This window comes from Pleurodeles waltl, chromosome 1_1 (genome assembly GCF_031143425.1).
Source record: "Pleurodeles waltl isolate 20211129_DDA chromosome 1_1, aPleWal1.hap1.20221129, whole genome shotgun sequence".
NCBI lineage: Eukaryota > Metazoa > Chordata > Amphibia > Caudata > Salamandridae > Pleurodeles > Pleurodeles waltl.
Window position 1 is genome coordinate 53,715,343 of NC_090436.1, and position 27,441 is coordinate 53,742,783.

General features: G+C 45.0%; 1 protein-coding gene across 1 annotated transcript; it reads left to right on the forward strand.

The window, feature by feature from the left end:
* Window positions 1-11,796: 11,796 nt before the first annotated feature.
* Window positions 11,797-27,079, forward strand: LOC138261911 (endonuclease domain-containing 1 protein-like). Its single transcript, XM_069211514.1, has 3 exons — window positions 11,797-12,101; window positions 22,264-22,576; window positions 23,213-27,079. Exons 2-3 carry the CDS (start codon window positions 22,289-22,291, stop codon window positions 23,747-23,749), a joined length of 825 nt encoding a protein of 274 aa, XP_069067615.1. The 5' UTR covers window positions 11,797-12,101; window positions 22,264-22,288; the 3' UTR covers window positions 23,750-27,079.
* Window positions 27,080-27,441: the final 362 nt, after the last annotated feature.

Consider the following 27,441-nt stretch of genomic DNA (forward strand, 5'->3'; position numbering starts at 1 on the left):
GGCTATTTGTAAACCATACACCAGTGCTTTCAATATAAGTGCAACTAACAGTAGCAATAATGTGACACCTGTCACCCTTAGCAACTAGAATGAAATTGAGAGCCGTCATGTCCTGTGAAATAGGAGTCATTTGTGCTACTTATTAAGTTCTTTTGAGTTGAAGAGGATTCACATTTGAATTGGCCATTTCCACTACCACTCCAGCGGTGCAATAAATGACTTTAATGGCTAGACCCATGAGGGGTCCAATATTTGCGTGATACATGAAGCCTTGATGAAAGAAGTATTTTTTTTCCATAAACAGACTTCTCCCTCAGCTCCTGCTCCTCCAATTCTCCAGCGTCAACTGCTCTCTTAACATTACATAGGCCAACTATAAACACTAAGAGAACACACACACCTTCAGTCCACTGTGTTCCTTTACTTAGGCAGAATGCCACAGCCCATTTCATATTTTGGTATCTTGTTGGCAAAGAATTGAGCAAAAGGGGTTGAATGTCTGATCGCAGACACCACATACCCAGGATAGATTGAACCAGACTAGTCTGGTTGCAGTCATATTGCGTTCACTGTGCCCCTGACAGTACTGATGTTGTTTCTTTCCTTACAAACCAGATTGTAGGCAGCTGAAGATAGATACATGGAATGGGGCAGGGGCCCAATCAAATTTCAAGGACGAGACAAGTGGTGTAGTATTACATTCAGGAATAAAGTTCATGTGGTAATGCAAGTCAGCTCGTTCGTCTTGGTAAGCAACTGGGTTACTGGTTGAGGGGAGTGAAACCCTTCTCAAGCAGCAAATACAATTCTCTGTTAGGGGAAGTCACAAGTGCAGGAGGCTGGCTCAGTTTTTGATGTACATCTATGGTGTGGCACCCAATACTGAGTCCAGGCAACTCTTGGTGATAGTGAATAGGTGTCCAGATAGCAAAAGCTGTCTAGGGGGAGCTGAAGCAAGGAGCTAAGCTTATTCAGGAGGAATGAAAGCACTTGCAATACCACAGTAGTCAGACAGTAACTCGCTCATAAGAAAGAACCAAACAAATGGTGGAAAAGTAAAGGATACTTTATGACCTCACTAGTCCTAGCCTAGCATTGGTATATCGCCCTTTGAAGATATCTATACACAATAGATACACAAAATAACCAACAGAAATAGCATAACATATACAGGGCCCTTTGAGGGGCCCAAGCCATACACTAAGAATGTAGAATGTGAAATAGGGACCCAACCAAGGTAAGTGTGGTAACTAGGTAGGGGCTGGGGGTAGATAGAAACACCAGAGGTAAGTACAGTAAGGGTCTCCAGAGACCAGGTGCAAGGTAGTTACCCACTCAGTTGTTCCATAGGCTAACACAGAGAGTTGTGGTTGGAGTTTGTGGGATTCAGGACCCTTCCCAGCGGACCCCAAGGAAACCAGCAGACGGGAGGAAGGTATGAGAGTGCCCCCACCCCAGAAGATGTCTTGCAGAGAGTTCCTTGGAGAGTCTTGCTCACCGGATCTGAGGACCTGCCCACAGGGGAGCCCTTAAGTAACCCTAAAAGGGGTTGGCCACTCTCTGAAGTGACCCACCTATCAGAGGGGGTCAGGGATGTCATCTACCTGACCTAACCAGTCACCCAGGGGCCTATGCTGATCTTGTTATTAAGATCCCAGAATCAAGGGCCGCCTGGCAGAGCTCTCTCCACCTACCTAGGAGCGGAGCTGGACAGGCTGGTGGTCACTCTCCTGTCCTTTGTGTAGTTTCACGCCAGAGCGGGAACCAGGGGTTCCAGAACTGGTGCAAACTAAATTTATGCAAGGAGGACACCAAATGTGCCCTTCAAAACGGTCTGGTGGTGCTCCAAGGCCACACCTCTCCCTTGCAGAAAGTCCTTTGTTCTGCCTCTCCGGCCTGAGTCTGGCTCACCAGCAGGAGGGCAGACCAGTGTCTGGGGTCAGCAGCAGTGTGGGCTGGCAGCTACGCCCTGTAAGGCAGCACACGCAGAACTGGGGGATCCTCTAAGGAACCCTCAGAATACATGGTATCATGAAACTAACACTGGAATCAGTGTTGTTGCATGATTCCATCATGTTTGATACCAAACATGCCTAGGTTTGGAGAAGCCATTATGTCATTGGACCACTTGTGTTGACCAGTGTCCACTACATACCTTATGATGGCTTCCCCGCACTTACAGTGTCCAGGAAATGTAGCATTGGGTCTGTATAGGTACCAGGCTGATACAGGAGGTGCCCTCACATTAAGGGACATGCACCCTGCCCCTAGACTGAAGGACCTACCAGAGAGGTGACTTGTAGTGATTAAGTGCAGTGACCAGTGGCAAGCCTTATATCTGTGGTGAAGGGATGCATGTACCATTTCACGCAGGCTTCCATGTCAGGCCTACAGACAGTTTGCTTGGGCGCCCATGGGTGGCACAATACATGCTACAGCCCATGGGGACCTAAGTACCATGTACTAGGGACTTACATGAGTGCAGCCAATTGAGGGTATGAAAAGTTAGCAAGCAAATTTAGGTGAGAGTGCACTGGCACTGGGACTCTGGTTAGCAGGATCCCAGTGCACTACAGTCCAAAACATACTGACACCAGGTAAACAAAAATGGGGGTACTACAGCCAGAGCCCAGCTTACTACATCAAGCAGACCCCAAGTTAACCTGTGCTTAACCCTCTCAAGTGTAACTTGTTATATGGTTCCTACTAAGATAATAGGACCATGTATTAAGATGTCCGAACTTCAGAATGTGGGACTGAGTCCTCCCATACCATCAGAGACTGTTGCCCCCATTCCTGGCTGGCTTACAGTGCGTCACCTTAAACCCCCTAACCTAACATGACCTGGGAGGAATGTGATTGTGGCACACTCCTCCACCCACCTCCCCCCCCCCCCCCCAGAGATTGTGATTAGAGCCCAGGTTAAAAACTTATGTTAAGAATCTATCTAGTAAAATCTTCATAACCTTTTTCTTGAAGACTGATTGTCAATGGGTTTGACCAATCATCCGACGGGAGAGTTTCAAATATTTGGTGTGGCTCCAGAGAAACTGCGGGCATAAGACTTCGTTTTATCCAAACTCTGTAGTTCAAGAAGGAGGGATTTGGCACTTCATAAGGAGCAGCTGCCACTTTGATAACCTGAGCTTGTCTTTGAAGTACTTCAGTGTATCATGGGGGAGGGCTTTATGCGTCAAGCACGCTAACTTCATCTGGATCCTTGCTTCTCCTGTTAGCCAGTTAGAAGACTTTAGAGCAGGACTGATGTGGTTGAAGGGTCTTATTCCTGTTATTAGTCTTTGCCACTGCATTTCGAGCCGCCTTAGATGGTGCTCGCTGTGCTTGTTTTCACTAAGCCAGTTATGGTTGCGCTCCCTTTTTCCAGCCTAGATGCGACTAGGGATTGGACTGCGATCTTGAAGTGTGGCGTCTGCATGAAGGGTTTCACCTTCTTGAATATGTTAAGTTGTAGCACAATGCTCCGTGTAGATGCTCTGATGTGTGCTTGCATGTTAAGATTTTTTATCTAGGGTTATCCCATGGTATTTTGTTGCTTCTGTGGTTACGGGTGTGCATTTAAAGGTGGTCATTTGCGTCAACCATTCTTGTATCAAGTAGGAGATGAAGGGGTGGCTAAGAGGTTTACAAAGTTTCATGATTTGTGGGAAGGGAGGAGCTTGCGACTTAAGCCAAGGGCACCAACAATTTGATGTCCGCATTGTAAGTGGTGGATCGTAAAATCAACCAGGATGAAATGCTCAGATGTTTGTGGGAGCCAAGTCCAAGTGAAGAAGGAAATGTTGAGTTTGTGTTATGTGGGGAAATGTGCAGTGAGAGCAGAGTGTTTACCTGCAGGATGTGAGATATTGTGCATAAACGAGTGTGGTTGAGGTGGGTTGGTGTCTTGCCCATGCCTGGGTGTGTGCATCCAATTAGTAGGTGTGTCTCTTCAGGTAGAAGCTTGTTTGGTTCTATTATGTTATGTACAACTGAGAGCAGAGATGTGGCAGAATGTGGATGCACATGGTTTTGTGAGAGCAGGGTGGTGGTGTACTGTGGTTGGTATTTGTGGCTATTCCTGTCAGTGGTGTTTACAGGAGATTGCTTAGGGAGCAGATATGCTTTCACGGATCACTGGAATGCAGAATATGTCCAGATACGTGAGGGGGCAGGTCTACTAGGATTGCTCATTTAATTGCAGTGTTGTCTAGGTAAATGATCTTCCTAGGGTCCACATTTGCAAAATTCATTTCAATGCAGACTGTCAGTGAGCAATATACTTGTTCAGTACAAGTAAGTGCTGATTCACTCAATGCAGTAAATGGAAAGAGGAAGTAGAATTTTGCAAAATGTGATGTACATTTTCATAACCCTTCTACAGGGTAGGTGGTCATTCTGAAGTCTCATCTCTTTGTGTTTTCCGGTTAAGTTCTGTATTTCTATGACCACATAAGTGTGCTGTAATTTCCCAGCATCTTTTTATAACATGTTTTCTGTTGCTGTTTGCATCACACACCATCAACTGTCTGTAAGGTCATTATTATTTTCAGGTAGTTAATGAAGAATACTCCTGTGCCTCAAGAACAACATCTCACAGATTCAGGTAATGTGATATTATACTGCCTATCAAGACCATAAAAAACACTGTTCTTTAAATGTTACATACTAAAGAGCACAGCGCTACTCAGTCATGCCTCTTAAACGTTCTCAGTATCTTGGAGGGTGACAGCCATCAAAACACCACAAGGCTTTTACAATTGTAGAGCTACTTTTCCAGCGCATAGATAGCAGGCAGTCCCATGCCACATGTGTGCATATCTTTCACATTTGTGTATCTCTTTCTTTTCCCACCACCAGCTAAAACGCTTCAATACCTTTATTTTAATACCACTATGTCCGCTGCCTCCCTTGGACTCTGATTTATTGCTGATAATCATTCGGATTGCCTCCTAGTTGTTCTTAGTGATTGACTCTAGTTCCCTGTGGAGGTGCAGGAACGCTCCTGGTGGTCTTGGCAAATTGGCTGATTTGTTGGAATGAACTGTAATAAATTGGGGTCTGCTTTAGATTTTGGCGGACAGGTTACTCTGTCACAACAGAGATGGATTAAGCCTCAGCTGAAATATAAATCAGACCCTAGGTGTTTCTTACTATTTGTTTTGTATGTATGTCTGTATTCTTGCAAAGTGTGGACCTAGCAGTGAGGCAACAAAGCACTGAACAGAAGGGTAGGAGCAGAGAGATGTATTTAAAATGTTTACAGAAGGGCAGGTAGAAGGTGGGTTTAACCTGGGAGGTGATGGTGGTCTGTAATGAGATGTCTTTAGATTCTTTCTAAATTGTTTCAGGGTCATCTTTATTCTGATGTTTATACCAATGTTGTTCTAGATCCTGGGGGGTAAGGTGACGCAAGGGCCCTTGAGCGAGATTTCCTATGTCATGCAGAGCCATCTTACTTGGTGCTCACTGGCTTTGGAAATCATTGCCATTTGTTACTCTGCCCTGGGAAAGCTAGCTCTGGGTAAAATGTGGGTGTTTCCACGCATCCATGTATGGTTTTTGATGCATTCCCAGATTTGCTAACACTGATCAACTTGGGAATGCGTCAAAATGCTGCACCTTCCCATGGGAGGGATAACAAGGAGAAATATGTTTATGTATCCTTGTTGTTTACTCTCCCTACGTGTACTGCAAAATACAGCACATATAAAAAGAAAAATCCTCGAGGATTATTTTTATGCAGGAAGGTGTCTATTCCTGCATAAACACAATCCTATCTGTGACGCGGGCACCTTTGCACCATCATGCAAGGGTGTCTGCGTTGGCGCTTAGCAGCCACAATTACACCAGCACAAAGAGGGAGAGCTGAAATGTGCCGTGCCTTATTAGATATGGCGCTTTCTTGCCCTTCAGTTTGACACAGTCTGACCAAGGGTGTTTAGACTAAGATGGCTTGTCTGCTGCTATTTTACCAAGAGTGGTTTCAATATGAGCAGTGGTAAAGGGAGGTAAGTGTAGTAATAGGGTTCAGAGGATGAAAGACATAAACGGAGGTAAGTAGTTATATATATTGCAAAACAATTGGTCTGAAAAGTGGCGCGCTCTGACTGCCGGTGCCAGCATAGGGTTGAGACCAGGGCCCTCGAAAAATAAGCCAACAAGAATTGCTGCACTTCCAGAGGTAAAGATTAGCGGATTCCGTTTATTCACAGGGCAGCACTTCAAACACCACTACGCGTTTCAACATTTCGTCTTCCTCAGGTGGTTTTGGTTTGTAGGCACACATGGTTTTCATTTACCTGCCTTATATAAACACAGGGACATTCTGGGAGTTATAGTTCAAAGTGCCACTTTCAGAGTCCTTCTTTAAAAGTTGCTTTTCAATATTTGCGTTCTGCTCATTTCACAAGTAAACCTACTATGAGAGGTCCTAACAGTCTCTGTTTAGTTTATGCTCAGTGCTTTTATACTTGTACTTCAATTAATAAAGACAACATTCACATAGTTAATCCATTAGCAGAACCTGTGTCTGAACATTTCAGTAAAGCGTTCTCTGCAGGCATGCTGTTCAAAATAAGTCTTTCTAGAATAATTCTTTGCCAGCCACTTTGACTTCTCTGTGATAATAAAACTGTGATTTACTGCATTACCTCGGGCCCTTTTCCCCTGAATAGTTATTCAGTTAGGGCTGCATTGGTGTTGTGGCACGATAATTGTAGGACTTCAACTGGATCCTTGCTTCTCCTGTTAGCCAGTTGAGAGACTTTAAAGCAAGTAGAAGGCACACAAAAAAGGTAGGGGGGGAAGCGATGAGAAAGCTGGGAGAACGAGGGGAAAGCAAGAAGGCACACACAAAATTAAGGAAAAAGTAAAGAGAAAGTGAAAACAAGGAAAAAGCAGGGAGAAGGCACACATAGGAGGGGGAAGCAAGAAGAAAGCACTCCAACAACAGAGAAAAGCAAGGAGAAAGCAGTGAAAATGAGGGAAAAAGCAAGGAGAAGGCACTCAAAATATGGGGGTGAAAGCGAGAAGAAAGCAGTGAAAATAAGGGAAAAGCAAGGAGCGGGCACACAAAAAATGGGTTAAAAAAAAAAGCAAGGAGAAAGCAGTGAGAACGAAGGAAAAGCAAGGAGAAGGCACATAAAAAAGGGGAAAAGGAAGTAAAAATGCTGGCAAAGCAAAAAAAAGGCACTTAAAAAAACGGGAGAAAGCAGTAAAAAGGAGGGAAAAGCAAGGGGAAGGCACTGTAAAAACGGGAGAAAGCAGTAGGAAGGAGGGAAACGCTGGGAACAGGCACTAAAAACAGGAGAAAGCAGTGAATAGGAGGGAAAAGCAAGGAGAAGGCACTCAAAAAACTTGTAAAAGCAAGGAGAAAGCAGTGAAAATGAGGGGAAAGCAAGGACAAGGAACACAAAATATGTGGGTAAAGCAAAGCGAAAGCTGTGAAAATTAGGGAAAAGCTAGGAGCTGGCACACAAAAATGGGGACAAAGCATAGAGAAAGCAGTAAAAAGGAGGGAAAAGCAAGGAGAGGGCACATAAAAAAATGGGTGACAAAGCAAGGCGAAAGCCGTGAGAACCATGGAAAAGCAAGAAGGCGGCTCTCAAAAAACGAGGGATAGAGCAAGGAGAAAGCAGGGATAAAGAAGAAAAAAGCAAGAGACAGCTCACAGAACACAGAGGAAAGAGCAAGGAGAGGGCAGTGAAAAGAGGGAAAAGCAAGTAGAAGGCGCACAATATGTGGGGGGAAAAGTAGAAAGCAGTAAAAGTTAGGGGTAAGCAAGGAGTGGGCACACAAAATACAGTGGAAAAAGCAAGGAGAAAGCAGTGAAAACAAGGGAAAAGCAAGGAGAGGGCACACAAAAAATGGTTTAAAAGAAAGGTGAAAGCAGTGGGAATAGAAAAAAAGCAAGGAGAAGGCAAATCAAAAACCGAGGGAAAAAGCAAGGATAAAGCAGTGAAAACAAGGGAAAAGCAAGGAGAGAAAGCACACAAAAATTGAGAGATAAAGGAAGGAGAAAGCAAAGAAAAGTAGGTAAAAACCAAGGAGATGGCACACAAAAACACAGAAGAAAAAGCAAGGCGAAGGCAGTGAAAATAAGGGAAAAGCAAGGAGCGGGCACACAAAAATTGAGGTGAAAAGCAAGAACAGCACACAAAAAATGGGTAAAGCAAGCAGAAGGCACTCAAACGCTGTGTGGAAAAAGCAAGGAGAAAGTACAGAAAAACGGGGGAAAAGTAAAGAGAAAGCAGTGGAAAACTAGGGAAATGCTAGTAGATGGCACACAAAAAGGGGAAAAGTAAGGCGAAAGCTATGAGATTAAGGGAAAAACAAGGAGAAAGCACACAAAAAATGAGGGGAAAAAGCAAGGAGAAAGCAGTGAAACTGAGGTAAAAGCAAGGAGAAAGCAGTGAAATTGAGGAAAAAGCAAAGAGAAGACATTCAAACAACATAGAAAAGCAAGGAGAAAGAAGTGAAAACGAGTAAAAGGAGCAAGGATAGGACACACAAAAATGGGTAAAAGAGCAGGGTGAAAGCATTGAGAATGAGGGAAAAGCAAGGAGAAGGCACTTAAAAAACAACAGAAAAAGCAAGGAGAAGACGGGAGCAAGCGCAATGCAGCGGCACATGGAGAGCGGGGGCTTTTTTTTAAAAAAAAGATTTGCTGCGGATTTGTGTCAAACATTTGTAAAAAAAACATTTTTGACACCCAGGAGATCCCTCTGGGACCCCACCACCATTTCTCAGGGGTCAGGATATCTCTACCCTGCCCCATCTTTTGTTTAACTTTTTTTTTTCCTGACGGCTGTCAGGACTTCTTGGTTGTGTTTTTGGCAGCCAATCAGATCTCACAATGAGATCTGTGCTTAGGCTCCACCCAGATATACACATTTCTATTTTCTTCAATAACTATAAAACTACTGAATGGATTTACACCATATAAGAAAAAGGGTGCTTTCTGGACCAAGAGCTAGCTTTCTGCCAAATTTGGTGGAGTTCAGATCAGTAGTTCATGCATGGGGAGAAGGTGTTTTAGCCTCCCCCCCCCCTTTTCCTCAGCCCCTTCTTGATGAATCACCCCGAAACTTTCAAGACAGCAGCTGAAGTAAGTGGCAAACTAGTTTTGAAAGTTTTATGAGGATTCGTCAAACAGCCGCAAAGTTATTGGCAAAGGAAAAAATTGCTTCTCCTATGGAAACTAAGTCCTAACTATATCTACCTACTGGCAGTGACAACATTTATGTTTTGAACTAAAAAAAAAAAGTAAATGAATTCCGCAGTTATAGTTAGCAGAGCCAGGCACTGCTTATGACTTCACATATTACATCACTCATGACACGTTCTATGATATCACTGATTATATCCAAATGATTTCACTATAATGTTACTTCAACCTTTGTCTTTTTCAGTGAATTTCTAAGTTTTTAAAAACAAAAACATCTTTTTCACACCTTTCTATAATGTTACTTTAACTTGCATTTTTTCAGTGAATTTTAGGGTTTTGTATAACGTAAAGTAATATTATTATTTTCATACATAAAGCCAACCCTCTGCCCCCTCCACACAAGACAGAAGGCCGGGCCCTGTGGCAAACCTCCCACAGGCAGCCAACCCTACGCTGCGCATGGCCTTTGGCTGTGCACAACAGGGGGTGCCAACAGGGTGTGGTGGTGGTCAACCCATTAGATGCAGGTGACTCCCCTGCAGGCAGCCAACCTTGCACTGTGCACAGTCTTTCGTCGCATGGGGTTGGCTGCGGGTGCTAGTCTTGAAGCCAGGCCCTGCATCCAACTCCACGTAGGCTGCACCCAGAGGCAGCCAACCCCATGCACAGCGTTTGTTTGTGCGTGGTGTTAGCTGCATGGCCTGTGTTGGAGCCTGGGCTTGCTTCCAACTCCTTGCAGAAAGCCAACCCCACACTGCACGTATCCTTTGGCCATGCGCAGTAGGGTTGGTCACAAGGGTTCGCCTGCCACCAGGCCCTGTGGCCAAACCTCCAGCAGGCTACCAGTCGAAACCACGCACAGCCTTTGCCATGCGGGCATATGGTTGGCCTTTGGGCCCCAGGAACCCCATCCCCTGGGGCAAATATAATTACAAAGGGGAGGAGCCCTGGGTACTCTATCCTCTAGGGCCTTATGTTTTTTTAAAGCTAAGGTGAGCCAAGTGGTCCCCTCCCTGTGCCCCATTAGGCCCTGGGGACCCCATCCCCCCAAGGCCAGTATTTTTTAAGGGGACTGGGGGAGCGTTGGCCTCCTCCCCTAGCCTTTAAGTTATAGTTAGATGAATATGTTAGTACAATATTAGAGTTTTGAACAAAAAAAATGAAGTTCCCCAGTTATAATTAGCAGATCTAACTATAACTTGCGCCCCCACCATGCACTGCTTATGACCTCACATATTACATAACTCATGACTTCCTATGACATCATATATCGCATTACTGATGGCATCTGAAATGACACCTCACATCAGTCCATACAAGTGGCATAGGATTGCCAGTTTACAACATCCTGTTTATCATTGTCTCCAGAGCTTTTCCTTCTATTTGTAAATGCACCCTAGACTCTGCACTGGGTTCTACCCCCTTTGTGACTGTTTCCTGCTTTCGGTTTTTGGTTGCTTGCTGACCCTCCCCCCCCCCACCCACCCCACCCCCCCACCCCCCCCGCCGCCAGTGTCTTTCTTCTCCGTCACTCTCACTCTCACTCTCACTTTAATGATTGCCTTTTGGGTGTTCTCTTCCTCTCTCTGTTTGCCTCTTGTTCCACTCATTATTCTCGGTTTTCACTTTGTTAAAATAGGTGTTCTAAGCTTTGAACAGCAGATTGTGATGAACTAAGCTCATGACTTACAGACTCTCTTAACAGGCAGTGTGAGGAGACTGTGGGCAGACACCCTAAAAACCCCTCTCCTTCCCCGCCCCTTCACTACAGGCTGAGAGTCCTCTTGGGTCTGAGTGAGAGTATTCAAAGTCCTCCAGCACAATGTCAGAGGGGAGGTGGAGCAAATAAACTTACTTGTGATCCTCTAGCACGTTATTCTGTCTAGGGCAGGTAACCTGGTGCCTCCCTGACTCCCTCAACCTCATTGCGGAAATCAGCTGTGTAAAGATCAGACCTGTGTAGCGTGTATGAGCAGCACAGATGTGCTATGGAAACATGTATTGCCATGGAAGGTAAGCAGTCCGTGCCCCAGAAATGCTTCCCACAACGAGATCTAGCTATTGAGAGGTGTAGCTTTGTTGCAGAGTTATCCTAACCCACACAACATATGGGCACAAGCTTTCCTTGGGCAGTTTTTAACTGCAAGCACCATGCATGATGTGTGGACTTTCGAGGGTGCATTATTAGCCTAGCACCGTTCCTAGCATGTCACACTAAACCCAACTCAACAGCATCCATCGAGACGTTGATAATCTTGTCAATGTTCAGATAAACCCTTCAGACGCATCTAATGGCTGCTGTCCCCAGCTCTGAGGTCACCCCACGAAGTAAGTGGCCACTCAGTGGTCCCTGCTCCTCTCTGTCATCAATAACTATTTGAGACCTTTCGGGGAGCCGATTATTCCCAGAGTTCACGGGGTACTTTTGACACGATTTTGATGTGGTGCATTGTGCACCAGTGTTTCGTATGCAGAATTAACCATGCAAGCTGCAAACATGTGCCAATATACTTACATATTTAAACGTCATTTAAAATGGAAGATGTTTTATCATTCTGACTTCATATCAATTCGCTTATCTAAATATTGTGTGGGACTTGGTGTGTGTACATAGGGTTTAGTTTATTGTTTATTAAGTACAGACAGTGGGAATTGTGGTCGATAAAAACGTGATTGAAAACACGTGGGTAGCAGTGACATGTTTCAACATCCTGTGTTTTCCCAAGACCCTTTCCCATAGAAAAAAACACTGACTTCTCTGTTTCACTTGCTGTCACAGAAGTGGTGTGACATGTATCTGTTCTTTAGCTAAGCAGGCTGGGTTCCTGATCGAACTCCGATAACTGACAGGACCTAGAGGTGTATAAGTACCACGAGCAGTGGTTGTACGTGACTGTCTGCTCTTGAGAAGAGGTCGGGGCTGCACATGGTCTAGGTGAGTAGTAATCTCTGTGTTACAAGAGCTACATTACTAGTGCCTCGTGATGTTTGACTTGTGATGTGTACTATCTAATTTTAATATTCCCCAACTCATTCACTCTTCCCCTCACTCACAACCCTCTCACTCACTCCTCCACTCACTCACACGTCCACTCACTCACACTCCCACTCACTCACCCCCTGACTCACTCACTCACTCATTGATAAAACTAGCAAGAGCATTTTGACTTGAAAGTCTCAACACCAAAGTGCAACCATATCTCTCAACCTTTCACTAAAGCTTGAAAGGTGATATCCATCACAGACCTCGGGTGTGTTAACATTAAAAGACTTAATGAAGAGGCACAATTTCAGAATCATGCTTTGAACTCTCCGCCAACGATAAAACTGTTGAATAATGGATGATCACACACTTTGGGCATTGGTTAGGAAATGGTGCCCTCGGTGCTGGTGAGCGACACAGGATTTGATCTGAAGGATCTTCTCAGCAATGCATCTGAGTAAAGAAAAGATGCCGCATGAGGGCAGGTGATGAGTGCCTGACATGCTGGATTTCCCCAGTCCAACCGGGGTGAATTGTATGATGCTTTGTGTTTCTTAAAAGCACGTCTTGTGATCCCTTGCTCAGCCTCATTAATGGTGTTGGTGTGTCTGCCTGCTTGGGGTTTTGGGAGGCTTTGTGCTGTACGTGATAAACTTGCCCTTTGTTAGGTGTTAGTGAAGTCCTTGTGTGAGTCAGTGTGTGGGGTGGATGGTATTGACTGATCCTTCTTACGTTTTTTCCAATGACAGGCTGCTGGGTTGCTGATCTGTGTTAGCCTAGATGAAGAGTTTTCAGGTGCTGTCTAGGTCTCACTGTAATTGTGACTTATTCATGGCAGCATTAACCCGTGTCCCCGACGTCCTTGTTTCCATGCACCCATGTCTCCATCTTCTTACCCGGGGTCTTCCTTCTCAAGGACCTGTGTGTGTTCTGACATGCTCATGGTACTTGTATACAGCAGTGGTCATCATCTACTTGGTATCTTTGCACCATCTGCCTGGTGGACAGATTCACGCCCTTTAGGATGTCCGTCTTTATCGAGCCCTGGCTTTTTAGCTGACAGTCCTCTGGGTGCTGGGACAGACACTTCTTCCGTACCATAAGTGTAGGTCTAACATTCCCAGTGTGTAAAGCAATGGGAAAACCAAGAAGTCACTGGAGCAAACCCTTGTGGCGTGACGTCATATGCCATTTATGAGATTCTAAACTAGTAGGAGCAGCAATCACGACAGGGCTGGTTCACTAAGCATTTTCTTACAGTAGATGCCTCCTTAGGTGGAAAAAGTTACATTGAGGATTTGTCCTTAGTTACACATGGAATTTATTTATTAATGAATAAACTGGTTTTAGGGTGATATATAGTCAAAGAATTGTAAGTTCCAGATATGTAGTTTAAGTAATTCAAGACATTACTAGAATAAGAATTGTTTGAAAAAACCAGCCGTAAAACTTTTTCCCAAAAGACCACATGGTGATCCAGAGTCATGAGTATCCTGCCATGACTGACTCTGATAAAGGCAGCGAATAGGTCTAGTGATATTATTGGAAAAGCATTGCGTTTGTTAAGAAAATGGATCACATCGCGGAGAACTCTTAAGGCTGCTATTTGAATCTTGCCCTGTATCCAGATTAAGGTGTTCAGCTGGTTGGCCACGTTTTCTTCAAGGGCACTTCCTGGTTAGGGAACGGTGGAGGCTGGACTGTAGATATCTCGTTGGGCGTTGCCTACACAGGCAATTTTGAGTACTAGTTTTTAGTAAGCTTGGAAACACTCCTTGGTTTAGGGAGCGCTGACCAAGAACATGGATTATCCATGAGAGTGTCATGTTCTTTAGGAAAATTGTGATGAAAACTGAGAAAGCCATTGCATTGTGGCTGTTCCAAAACATTTACTGTAAGTTGACCCCACTTGCTATATTTCCAAATTTACATCTGGAGAATACAGGCGTAAATAGTACAAGAAGTGTGGTACGGTACAAGTAAGCACCCAAACATCACCATTTTCTGTGAGTTTAGGGTGACAGATGTTTGCTGGTAGATGTTGAGGTGGAACACGCCGATATATAAAAAACTATTGAAGTTGTGTATCTTGGCGTATGTCTAGCACCTATCTGTATTTAGAAGATCATGATCTCTTCGCAAATTGTAGGCTCCTGCTAGGATTTTAATATATTTTCCTGAGTCAGGCTCTACCTAGTGTGCATGCTTGCAGCACTACAGAAAACAGCCACCTGTGCACCAACTATTGCACAGATGCAGGATGGTAGCTTCAAGGCACCCCAAACTGTGTCTGGGATTCTTTGCAAAGCATATGCTTAACAGACAGTAATTGATGAAGTGCATTGTGTCAGTATCTTCATGGGAAGTCAGAGTGATTCTAATATCTGAGACAGCATGCTTGGGTCCTCACTGCTTGCACTGCATATGACAGGTTTCCCAGAGGATCACACCCACATTTTGGTGGAACCCCATCCTTTTGTGTCATGCTGTGTGGCTATGCACAGTACTCCCTGCCTCCACCTGGAAGTGATCAAGAGGTCAGTGGTTTGACATGAAGACAGCCTGGACTATCTGGGCTCTGAAGCAAAGCAAAGGCTCATGTGCTGCTGCAGTACTGTCCCGCCCACACCCAGATTCGACGTACTCCCCGAGAGCCAAAGCAGTGCGCACTTGTGAGCATGTCCCTAAAGCAGTGAGCAGTGCCGGAACAAGTGAGGCTAGAGTGAGATTGGCAAGTTAGAAGGGGAAGGAGGGGCAACTGCAGACAACATATCAGAATTGAACATTAAGAAGTTAGGGGGCACACTTACTAAGATTTCTCGTAGCGAAGCGCAGCAAGTGAGATTGCTCAGCTGTGCTGCGTGAAAGGGAGATGGCAGAATTGATGCAGTTGATGCAGAACTGATGCAGAACTGATGCAGAACTGATGCAGTTGATGCAGTTGATGCAGTTCTGATGCAGTTGTGCTCTCTCAATGCTCTGGCCACTTGTGGCTGCCTCGTGCTAATGCAGGCACCCCGTGCCATGGCACAAGAGTGCTTGCACTGTGGTCAGGATAGTTTTTATGCAGGAAGGGATATCTTCCTTCACAGAAACTATCCTTTGAGGCAATTTCCTATTTGTATGTGTGCTGCAGAAAGCACACATGCAAAGCAGAACAAGCAGCAATGCATATATTTTTCCTTGTTACACCAGCCTCGGGTAGACATATCATTTTGGTGCAAACCCATGTTTACCAATCCTTGTAAATATGTGTTTGGCTCCTAATCCACGGCTGGATAAATGGGAACACCCATGCACCACCCATGTAACGCCTGACTGATGGAATGTAATGTAAGGCAGCACTATGCCCTGTGTTATTTAACAAAGTCACACAAAGAGCTACACAATTCAGCATTTGCATGACATGGTAAATCCCAAAATAGATTTTGTGTCGGAGCTATGCCAAAAAAGAGAAGCAACTCTGATGCAAAGTCTTAGTAAATCAGGGCCTAAGTGTTTTTTAATCCACCTCACCACCTCCACCTTGCAGTTCTCTAAACAAGAAGCAAGGTTAATAGGTTGACTTCGGTGTAGTGCACAAACAAATACAGATAGGCATTGTGCATACACACTGAGAGGATGACACCTACAAGCAAATACCCAGAGAGATGCACCTCATATGCTAAGGGGCATATTTACAAGGAAGTGGCGCAGTGCGGCGGTGTGCCAAAATTGGCAGCACTGCGCTGCGTCACTTTAAAAACAGGTATGCACTGGTCTTACAAAAATACGGCACACCCCTGTATTTCCCCTAGCACTGGGGCCAAGTTTAGCTGTCTAGCACCAACGCAGGCAATCTTGCACCATAGTGCAAGGGTGCCTACGTTTCAGTGAATACTTGTATATGTGCAGGAAGGTGTCCCTCCCTGCACATAAACAATCAATAATGGCGATTTGTTACTGTTATGTGTGCTGCAAAATTCAGCACACATAGAAGTGGCAAATTGTCATTATTTAATGATTGTTTACGTGCAGGAAGGGGCTCCTTCCTGCACATAGACAATCATTAGTGGCCTTTTGCTCTTTCTATGTGTGCTGCAGAATGCAGCACAGATAGAAAAAGCAAAAACAAGGAGAAATAAAAGTATGTCCCATGCTAACGCCACCCCTAGGTAAAGAAATGCGTCACATTGTGTGGTGCAGTCCCAGTTCCAAAGAGCGATGTGGTGTCCTCAGTCATGTTGTGTCATGTAGCACTGGTTCTGATGAGGAGCTGCAAGGGCTGCGATATGAGGTTCAGTGCCAAGTTGTGTTGTGATGTGTCAGAGCTGCAAGAGTTGCGTTGCGAGGTCCCCCTTCGAATTGAGCTGTGCTGTGTCGGTTTCAATGAGGAGCTGCGAGGGCTGCCATACAAAGTCCTGCAACAAGTTGTATCACACAGCACTGGTTCCGATGAGGACCACAGCTTGGCTGGCACAGCACCATAATCCCCATTTCTAAAGGTCCAGGACTGGGGACACAATTTGGCCCCAGGACTCATTGCAGGCCGAGTGCAGGTCCAGGGTACAGGGGTTTGTTGTGTCCTTGTACCTCAGAGCAAGAGGCCGCCCAGTTATACCTTTTGAGTTACTCTGGTGGCCCTGGGTTCATGGTGCAGGTCCAGTCCTTCTTCCTCATGCAGCAAGGCAGCAGAGCAGTCCTTCTTGCAGCAGAGCAGCAGGGCAGCATAGAGTTCCTCTTCTGAGTCTTCCACAAGTCCAAAAGTAATCTGAAGAGTTGGGTCTGAGGGTCGAATATTTATACCTGGTGCCAGCTTTTGAAGTGGGAGAAGCTCCTGGGGTTTTACTCCCACAGATGTGTCTGGAATTCCCTTCCTCCCTGACCTGGCCCCAGATTGTCTGGGAATCCTTTGTTAATCCCTATGTGGTGCAAGTGTGGTAGGTGCTCCGCTCCCCATCCTGATAGAGATGGCCCATCCTGCCAACATCTAGTCCCCCTTTTGTTATACTGTCTAGGAGGAATACAGAAAGACCAAGTGCCAACTACACTAAGTCATGTGACCCAGGAAGCAGGCTGCAAGCACTAAATGGTTAGGACAATAAAATGCCAGCTTTCTAAATGTGGCATTTTCATAATTGTGACTGAAAATCCAACTTTACCATTAAAGAGGGTTTTAGATTACAATTCTGTAGAGACCAAACTTGACATTCCTACCTACACCCAATCAAACGTTATCACTCATGAGGTATGTAAGACCCCAAAGTTATCATAGGGGAGAGATAGGTTTTACAGTGGGTGGAAAATAAATGCTGCAGCCCCACTAGTAGCATTTAAATTACAGGCCCTGGATATATGTAGAACCACTTTACTAGGGACTTACAAGTAAATTAAATGTGCCAATCAGGTGTAAGTCAATTTCACTGTGTTTAACAGAGAGAGCACAAACACGTTAGCAATGGGTAGCAGTGATAAAGTATGCAGAGTCCTAAAGCTAACAAAAACAAATTCAGCAAAACATGAGGCGTGAAGGAAAAAGGTCCTGGGAAAGATCATTCTCGGGCTGATAGGTCTAACATTTACTGTATACTGTATATTATTGCTTTGGGAACAAAATCCAGTCACAAACCAGTAATATTTTAACACCACATCAAAGGAGGAGGTAACCGATTAACAAACAGGACAGAGTCCGCATAGGTCCCATTTCCATCTGTGAATAGTGACAAAAACACTTTTGTGGAGTTACAGTTGTCCAATGTGCCAACTGCCTGCTCCTAAAAAAGTTTTTAAAACATGTTATTTTAATGCATCATGTTTTCCTTTGAGAATAACAGGCTACATTTAAAAAGCAAAAGATTGCTTCATTCAAAAGCAATAACAAACATGGTGGTCCTGCTGACCCCAGCAGGCTGCCATCTGTGTTGGCAGTGAATCATCGTGGCCCACACTTTGCGGTCTACCTCATTAATATTAATAATTAACCACACTTCATCTCAAAGATCTTCAAATAAATAGGCACATATCTTTAGGGAGTAGTTCTAGGGTGTGAACTCCCTAATAAATGCATTATGTTGTACATAGTTGGATCAAGGTACTCTGCGTTGGGTGTGTTTGTGTCTTTGCTGGTTCCCCCTCAGATCATCACCACTCACAGTACCCCGCTGAACATGAGAAGTGCTCATTGAGACTTGCTTCGCCTCGACCCTTCCACACATCACACAACTGGAAATGGCATTGTGACTGTGACATTGCAGCCATGCAGATAACCCTCCCATGTTTAGAACTACAAATCTCACTCTTTCAGCCCTACGAAAAGACATTTTCACTTGTTTGATATTAAGGGGCTTATTTACAAGCCCCGTGGCGCATGGTGGCACAGCAAGTGTCTTACTGTGCGGCCCTGCGCCACCAGGAAAGGGCAGAAATGCATTGTATCTCCCCTTGCGCTGGTGCACAAATTGCTCTCTAGTGCCAATGCAGGCACCCTTGCACCATAGTGCAAGGATGCCTGCGTTGCGAGGATGATATTTTTTGTCCCTTCCTGCACAAACACAATCAATAGAGGTGTTTTCCTCTTTCTCTGCGTGCTGCAGAATGCAGACTTGTAAATCTGGGAATGCATCATATCCATTAGTGTTTAATACCCATGGAACGCCCTTTTCACGCAGTTTTATGTGTTAAAGGGGCCCATATTTACAAGGCCATTTAAAGCCACACAAAGTGGCTTTGCGTAGCCTTGTAAATTTGGGATGGCACACTGCGCCACCGGAGCATTAAAAAAAAAAGGATGCTTCGGAGGCGCAGTGTGCCAATAGGGCCTCGTAAATGAGGCCTTTTTTGGGTATCTAGAGCAGAAGTCTTCAAACATTTTGATGCCGGGACCTCCTCTTCAAAGTTTTTAGGTGTAAGGACCCACGCCTGATAAAAAATTTCTAGAACCTGGTACTCCTCGTCATCAACGATAATAAACGTCCCCATTTCCCACAGCAAATCATGTTTACTGTGAGGAAATAATATAAAACGGCGCAAACCAAAGGTCAGTGACTGTGGGGGCGTGGTCAAGGGTGTGGCTAAAAACAAAGGTCATCATTATGAGGAATTGACATGGGGCAGCGCCGCAAGTCTTCTTGCTACACTGCCCCACGCCAATACAACAGGGCAGGAATGGACCATATTTATGAAATACAGTGCACTTCTGTCCTTTCCCCCTGCGCTGGCGCACAATTGTTACCTAGTGCCAACATAGGCAGGATTGTATTTGTGCAGGAAGGGGGACCTTCCTGCACAAAAACAATCCAGAGAGGCACTGTACCTCTTTCTATATGTGCGGCAGATAGCAACACACATGGAACGAGACAAAACAAGGAGAAATTAAAACATTTCTCCTCATTATGCCGGTTCTGGGGAGGCGTAAGGTTTTGGCACTGCTCCAGTTTATGTGATTTTGTAAATCTGGGGCAGCATCAAAATCCATCTGTGTTGCATGGGAACACCCACCACAACACCCATAGAACGCCTCCTTGACGCAAAGTAAGGCAATGCAGTAGCTTGCACTGCTTTGCCTTTCTCCATATCTACAAGGCAATTCAAAGCCACTCAGGGTGGCGTTGCGTCACCTCATAGGCATGATTGAGAGGCTTGTGCAGCTGGAGCGTAAAAAAATAAATGATGCTCCAGCAGCGCAAGCCTCTCATAAATAAACCCAAAATATTCTCAATTTTTTATTTTTAAGTCTTTCACCGTCAGGTAGCTACATATAAATTAACAGCCAGCTTAAATGAAAAATAAATAAAAGAAAGTTGTTACTCATTGGGAAATGCAGTGTAGTGCATTATGAAACCTCTATTAATGAATGCACTGCAGAGGTCTGTGTGTAACCAGAGAGCGACAGAACTAAATCTTGGTTAGTGCAGTTGAGAATAGTGACTTGTGTATTTTTAGTGCCATGAGGTCACAGCCTGTGACAGAAAGCACTGTGAATATGTAAGGCATTATTTTATACTTGCATTACACACAGTATAAGATAGGCCACTACAAAAAAGGTTTGAGATAAAACTGTGCTTCCAAAATGTAGATTTAAGTAAAATCAGAACATATGCAATACCTTTTTTTTTTTTTTTTTAAATAACTGCCCCTTCAACACCTCCAGGTGAAGTAAGCACTGTGGAAATACAATCACAATTAAACGTGCACACTGCACAGCGCAGTTGTTAACTCTGCATTAACCCTCTAAAAGAATAAATGTTTGTCCTCACAAAGCTTTGAGTGATTCGATCATTTAAAGCTGCTCCCAAGCACCATTCACATTTGCAGATCAGCTATTAGAGCACATTTGCATTTCATTCAGAAAGCAGACACCCTGGGAGGAATGTCTCCTTAGCTGTGTGTGCGGCTTTCACAGCACAGGATACTCAAATTAAAGTTCAGCTGAGGCATTTTAAGGATCAGCTGGGGAAATGCATGACCCCTTTTCCAGGACTCCCAGATTGAAGACCTCTGATCTAGAGTCTCAGAGACAATGCCAAAATGTCCTCACCATGTTAGGAAGGGGAAATAGTTATACCAATGGTTCTGTCATTGATATTTCTTCTCTTTCTCTTTTGTGTGTAGAGAAGTGGGAAGTGTAACATGAAGCTTGGAAGGAGGACCAAAAAGCACAGTATCTATCCTTTTGCAATTTTCTTTCACGGGGAGAAGTAGTGAATGCACTACAACTTACACCCCTTGCATATATCTGTTCATTCTCTCTAGGTGTCTCTTTTAGTAAGATTTTTCGTTGATAAATTTGTAGTGAGCAACACTGGTTGGCTTTCAACGTTGATCATTTTCCTAAGGTTTGGAAAGTCAAAATGTGCAAAGTTTCGAAATGATAGCTAACATGTCCCTTCATGTGAGTAAGAAGCTGATTCTTAATGACTTAGAAAATGGCAATCCTCAGGCAAACTATTTAACACAAAAAACAGGTCACTCATAGATGATGTAATTTGTTTTCATAATTGTGCACGAAATGGAAAGAGAGCCTCACTTTACAACCCACAGGCCAGCGGCCTAGTTGAATTGATCAATAGAGTGATTTACAGAATGTGTTCAGTAGGTCGTTACATGCAAGAATTCTCTCATTGCTTTGTATGTTCTCTTCTTTGGTATTACCACAAGAGTCTACACTAAGCAACCTGGTTTCCCCTGTCCAGATACTCATCTAAACTTAAAGTTATGATGAATAGGGATAAAAATGTCATCTGTCAAACAAAAAGGATATCGCTCACAAATATGAGGTGTTATCTTGAAATATACTAGCTAAAAAATAGATAATGAAAAGTTGGCATCACATTGGCAACAGGTCATGGTTTGAAAACTGAAAGTTAGTGCTGAGTTCAGGGTCGGCATATGAGATGTGATGAAGGGTAGGTCTAAAATCCATGCAACTTTGGTTGTAGAACAAATAAGTGGAAATGTTGATAAAGTCCATTGGAGCTGATGGAATGCCAGCAAGAATTTACTGTGTGGATGTGTGGTGGTGGTTCAAGCCAGTCCTCAGACAGTGATTGTACTTCCTTAAAGTGCCCTGGCTATAAATGCTTTGTCCAATAAGAGGAACACTTATAGAAAAGTAAACAAAATCTGAGACGAGCTGTTTAGGTTACAGATTTTGTAGAGAGATTCAAATTAATTTGCTTGGTGTAATATTTGTAATATCCCATATTTATCTTAGTAGTCTATCTTTCCGGTACATCTTTGTTTGGGTATTGTATTCCCTCATTACTTTCCCAACTGTATGTGTATCTGTTTAAAGAAAAAGATAGCATCGTGATATGATCGCATTATGTTCGCAGCAAGTGATAGAATGTTATACAAAGATAGCCCATGGTGCTCTCTGAACATCCACCTGTAGTAGCTGATTTGACAATTGAATTGATGCAGTGAAACTGAGGGGACACTCTTGATTTCTGAGTGGGTGTGAGAAATAAAGACTTCATGCCTTCTCTATGTTTATGTCTTGTTTTAATGGGGGTTCATAACAATAGCATTTGGCCTTAATAGTACTTCCTGGCTGAGGCACTAAGTACACACTATAAATCTAGATTATATTGACATATCTTGAATTGATAAATTGACATGTTCTTTTTTCTTTTAGGGGGAAGATTTTTACTTCTTTCATCATGTTCCACCTTGCACTGCTCCTACTAGCCCTGAGCTGCTACACTCTGGCGGATGCTAAAGTATTACTGGAGGATAAATTTACACCAACATATTGTTCTTGTTTTTTCTACAAAGGCACAGAGCCAACTGGCATCATACCACCCGATGGAGCAAGGATTTGCCAACGGTTTGCAAATAAGTATCGGTTTGCCACAGTGTATGACCGAAAGAGACGCATTCCAACATATTCTGCGTATATCTACGAAGCTAAAATGAGTGTCAGAACCAAATGGATGATAGAGCCGCAGGTGAGGACCCTGCTATAGTTCCAATTTCCAATTTAAGGCATTTGATCAGTCTTCATGTTTTGGCCTGATGTAGGGAAGAGTCATCATAGCCCCTATTCTCTTTTCTCCTGCACCATTTTGAGTGTCTCAGAATAATTGTTTTCTATTTATTGGAGTGTTCCCTGCACATGTATGCTACTGAAGGTCACATTGAAGTCTATAATGCCCTGTGCAGCCAATTGTACTGGTTGTGATCAGCTGCATGCACCCTCTGTGGAAGCCCAGACCTATTCTCATTGTTGTATCGGGCTGTAGTTCCTTGTTTGTCAACTCATCACAAACTGACATCACAAGTTATTTGACCCTCTGATGAAATCACAGGTTTGACTTCTTATCCCACCCTTTCCTACCTAACTTAATGGGAACTGGGGAAGGGGAGAGCCCATTATAATAAGGGAAGCAGGGACAGTGCCAGGCGGACTTCATGATTGATGCCAATGCCACCATACTGTTAGTTTCAATCCTTCTCCTGGCTGAGCCAGTACTCAAAGTTTCAAAAGAATGTTTCTTCTCTAGGAAGAAGGTTTGTAGCTGATGAAAGCTAAATACAGAATCAGAGATTTCCTTAACAACTTTTCTAACTTCTCTGTTTTACAGCTTGTGAGTCAGTCATACTCTGAGACAATGGAACTGGAACGATGTACAAAAATTCCAAAAAAACTGCTTCGAGAAAGCCAGGCGGTTGATGAGGATTACAAATCTGCCTCAAAAACGTATGACCGCGGGCACATCAACCCGAGCCTGCACCATAACGACGGGTTTGACTCAAAGGCCACGTTCACCTTGACCAATGTTGTGCCACAGAACAGGATACTCAACCAGGGGGCATGGAAAAAATATGAAGAAGACACAATAAGAAACCGAGCTGAAGGCTGCAGCAGAACCTACGCCATTGTGGGGGCGATCCCTGGAAATAACGCCATAGCCAATAGAGTCAATATTCCAGGCTATCTCTGGGCTGCTGCCTGTTGTACTATGGCAAATCATACGGTGAGAGCCTGGGCTGTCATTGCTGAAAATAGTAACAAAAATAAAGTAGACCCTATCACCATACAAAGCCTTGAGGCACAAATCAGCCAGTCAACAGGAGGAAGTGTCCGCCTCTTTCATGATGATTGCCCCAGAAACGTTTAAGATCCCAACTTTTGCCTTTGAGATGCTGATGGTCACACCACCTAGTTAGTAGATTGCTAACTTCAGAGTTCACATTGCATTCCTTCATAGTCTTGGTGCCCATTTCTCTTTTGCAAATGATAATGTATCTTGCAGATCAATAAATTAATGCTCGATTACAGATCTTAATAACCCTACAAAAAAGCAGGTTCTAAGCACTCAATGACCAAAATCATCCTGGAGGAAGCCACTGAGCCTAGTAGGACAGTGATACATGGGCTGCCATGTAATCCATATCATATGATAGTCAGTGGTTATCACAGTTCAGAATCCTATTGGATGCCTCTTCTCTCCACTGAATGGACCACAGACCCACCAACTACGGTGTTATCAACTATGTGAGCACCTCTTTGATATACAACACAGCCTGTGGACACATGCATTCAAGGCTAAAACCCATTTAAATGAGAACTACCCTAGAAGAAATGCATCTTCCGCTATCCCTTGTCTTAAAATAGTTAAATACATTTAAAAAAAATGAGATGACATGTAATGGATACTGATTTGAACATAGTGAGCGTCCTTTTGAGAAAATAAATAACAGCTTGTTCTATATAAATATCCATCCCTTCTCCCCCCACATCATTGGTGATGCTCGAGCCGCTACATTTTAGACGCAAACTAATTCCAACAAAACAACTCACTCACCATTTGCAAGAAGTAGTGCTTGGAATGCACACGCCGTCCCTCAACCGCAGTGTGATGAAAAACAGGAGCTATGACACCAAAACCCTCTAGAGATGAGAAGGAGAGTGGTGGCAAAGCCCCGTGCAGAGCGAGGAGATATACATAGCAGACCTTGCAACCTGATGCATGGGGATAAATGTAAAGAAGTGAGAGGTAAATACTCAGGGCTGCATCACAGTCCATCATTGTGTGCCCACCTAGCCTCCTCAGAACTGAACCAGCCAAATGAAAATCTGCTTTGTTACTGCTGCAATAGGATCAGTCTGGCCCCATCTGCAAGGCCAGGTCCCCTCTGAAATGGAACACCACCAACCTCAGACCTGTTTCAGACTACTTGGGTCTTGTCAATAAGATGTAGCTTTATTCCATCAACACTGTGAATGTGGGACCCACACCTGGGCATACTCATCACACCTTGGACATCTCATGGGGGGATACAAGAAATTGTGTTGCGCTGTCATTAACTTCAGCTGCTGGTAATTACTTCAGGAGCATCACAGGCCATCACTTTTGCTGTCCACCATGTAACCTCAGCCATATGTAAATCAGCCTCGATCCCGCCCCAATAGGAACAGTTTAACCACCAGTCAAAAGTAAGGAATGATGCTGACGACCAGTTCAGTACAGTGGAAAGCTGTCGAAAAATACATCACAGGCTACTATGGAGAGGCCCTTATGGAAGAGGAAATAACACAGACACCCCAAAAAAATTTTAAAAGGTGATCTGGTGAGAAAAATACAACACAAGGGGCTACGACACGGCACACAATGTACTCAGACAAAACAAGACGCCCATCAGACGGACATATTAAGGATTCTGGGGCCCTGGGCCAAACGGATTTTGGGGGACCCCTGTTTATAACAGGTTTGAATTGATGATCCCATTTCAGCTTTTTCATGCCCTCCTTGGTCAAGTCGCTGACAGTGCCCAAGCGTTACTTTTCGTCATTTTCCAGCGGAAAACAAGTTTTTCACTGGAAAGTAAATAATAGAATAAACATTTGTATTAGTTTGCCTCACTTTTATGACGCAAACCCAGCGCAAAATGTTAGCAGATCTAGGGCCAGATGTAGCAAAGGTTTTTCCCCAATCTGTGTCTATGGGAAAAAATGTTCGTACATATGGCCCCTACTCCTGAGTCCCTGTGGGCCGGTTTAGGGAAGTCCTAAACCACCGGCCCACAAGTGACCCTGGGGCACCGGCCCACAAGTGACCCTGAGGCACCGGCCCACAAGTGACCCTGGGGCACCGGCCCACAAGTGACCCTGGGGCACCGGCCCACAAGTGACCCTGGGGCCCGGCCCACAAGTGACCCTGGGGCACCGGCCCACAAGTGACCCTGGGGCCCGGCCCACAAGTGACCCTTGGGGCACCGGCCCACAAGTGACCCTGGGGCACCGGCCCACAAGTGACCCTGGGGCACCGGCCCACAAGTGACCCTGGGGCCCGGCCCACAAGTGACCCTTGGGGCACCGGCCCACAAGTGACCCTGAGGCACTGGCCCACAAGTGACCTTGAGGCACCGGCCCACAAGTGACCCTGAGGCACCGGGCCACAAGTGACCTTGAGGCACCGGCCCACAAGTGACCCTGAGGCACCGGCCCACAAGTGACCCTGAGGCACCGGCCCACAAGTGACCCTGAGGAACCGGCCCACAAGTGACCCTTGGGGCACCGGCCCACAAGTGACCTTGAGGCACCGGCCCACAAGTGACCCTTGGGGCACCGGCCCACAAGTGACCCTTGGGGCACCGGCCCACAAGTGACCCTGAGGCACCGGCCCACAAGTGACCTTGAGGCACCGGCCCACAAGTGACCCTGAGGCACCGGCCCACAAGTGACCTTGAGGCACCGGACCACAAGTGACCCTGGGGCCCCGGCCCACAAGTGACCCTGAGGCCCCGGCCCACAAGTGACCCTGAGGCACCGGGCCACAAGTGACCCTGAGGCACCGGGCCACAAGTGACCCTGAGGCACCGGACCACAAGTGATCCTGGGGCCCGGCCCACAAGTGACCCTGAGGCACCAGCCCACAAGGGACCTTGAGGCCCCAGCCGACAAGTGACCCTGAAGCCCCGGCCCACAAGTGACCCTGAGGCACCGGACCACAAGTGACCCTGGGGCCCCGGCCCATTGGCCAATGTCCGCCTGCCGCCTTCCCAGTCCGACCCTCCTCTTACAGTTTGATTAATTCCAACTTTTTTTTGTAACCCCATTTTTGTAACCCCATTAATACGTAGAGGGTTTTTATCAAGGTCTGCATGCCTTCAACACGATAATAGCATTAACCTTTTAAAGACATTGTGCTAACATGATTTTAATCACTAATTTCCAATGCGTGGTGTTTCTAAAAGTGGTAAGAATCTTTTAGTGTCAGAGGAACAGAAATGAGCAAAACATACAGTGAAATGTAGAAATATATGCCGTTTACAAAAACACTTCTACAACTCATTAAAGGGTTTATTTAAAAAAAAAAGAAATTGTTAAATCTGCCGTGAGTTAATGTGAATGCTCTATTTTGGAATTCGTTGCTGCTTGCATCAAAGCTGCCTTGCAAATGCGCTAAATGAAACGCCTGCATTTTAATAAACAAGCATTGGCGAAGTCACGAGGGCTGGCATATTGTGGATGTATATTTTCTATGTTGCGGGAGCTGGACGTGGTGCTGTGTGGGTGTCTGTGGCAGGGGTGGTCTGCGCGTGCGCACCATTGTGGTAGCATCTCTGTTAAGGGTGCGGGTATTTTAAGCAAGGGCACATAACTGCAGCGCGTACAACGGAATGGCAAGAGACTACAGAATACAGATGTGGGCGGCCCCTGGCACCCATCACCGGAAGGCAAGGAGTGGGCATTGCGTGTGTTCTACAGCACGTACCAGAGGGGAGCACACAGACCTAGAGGAAAATCTGGCACGGCCTCGTGACCCTGGAGAAAGCACTGCCCCCCAACAACCTCGAGGCGCTGCGG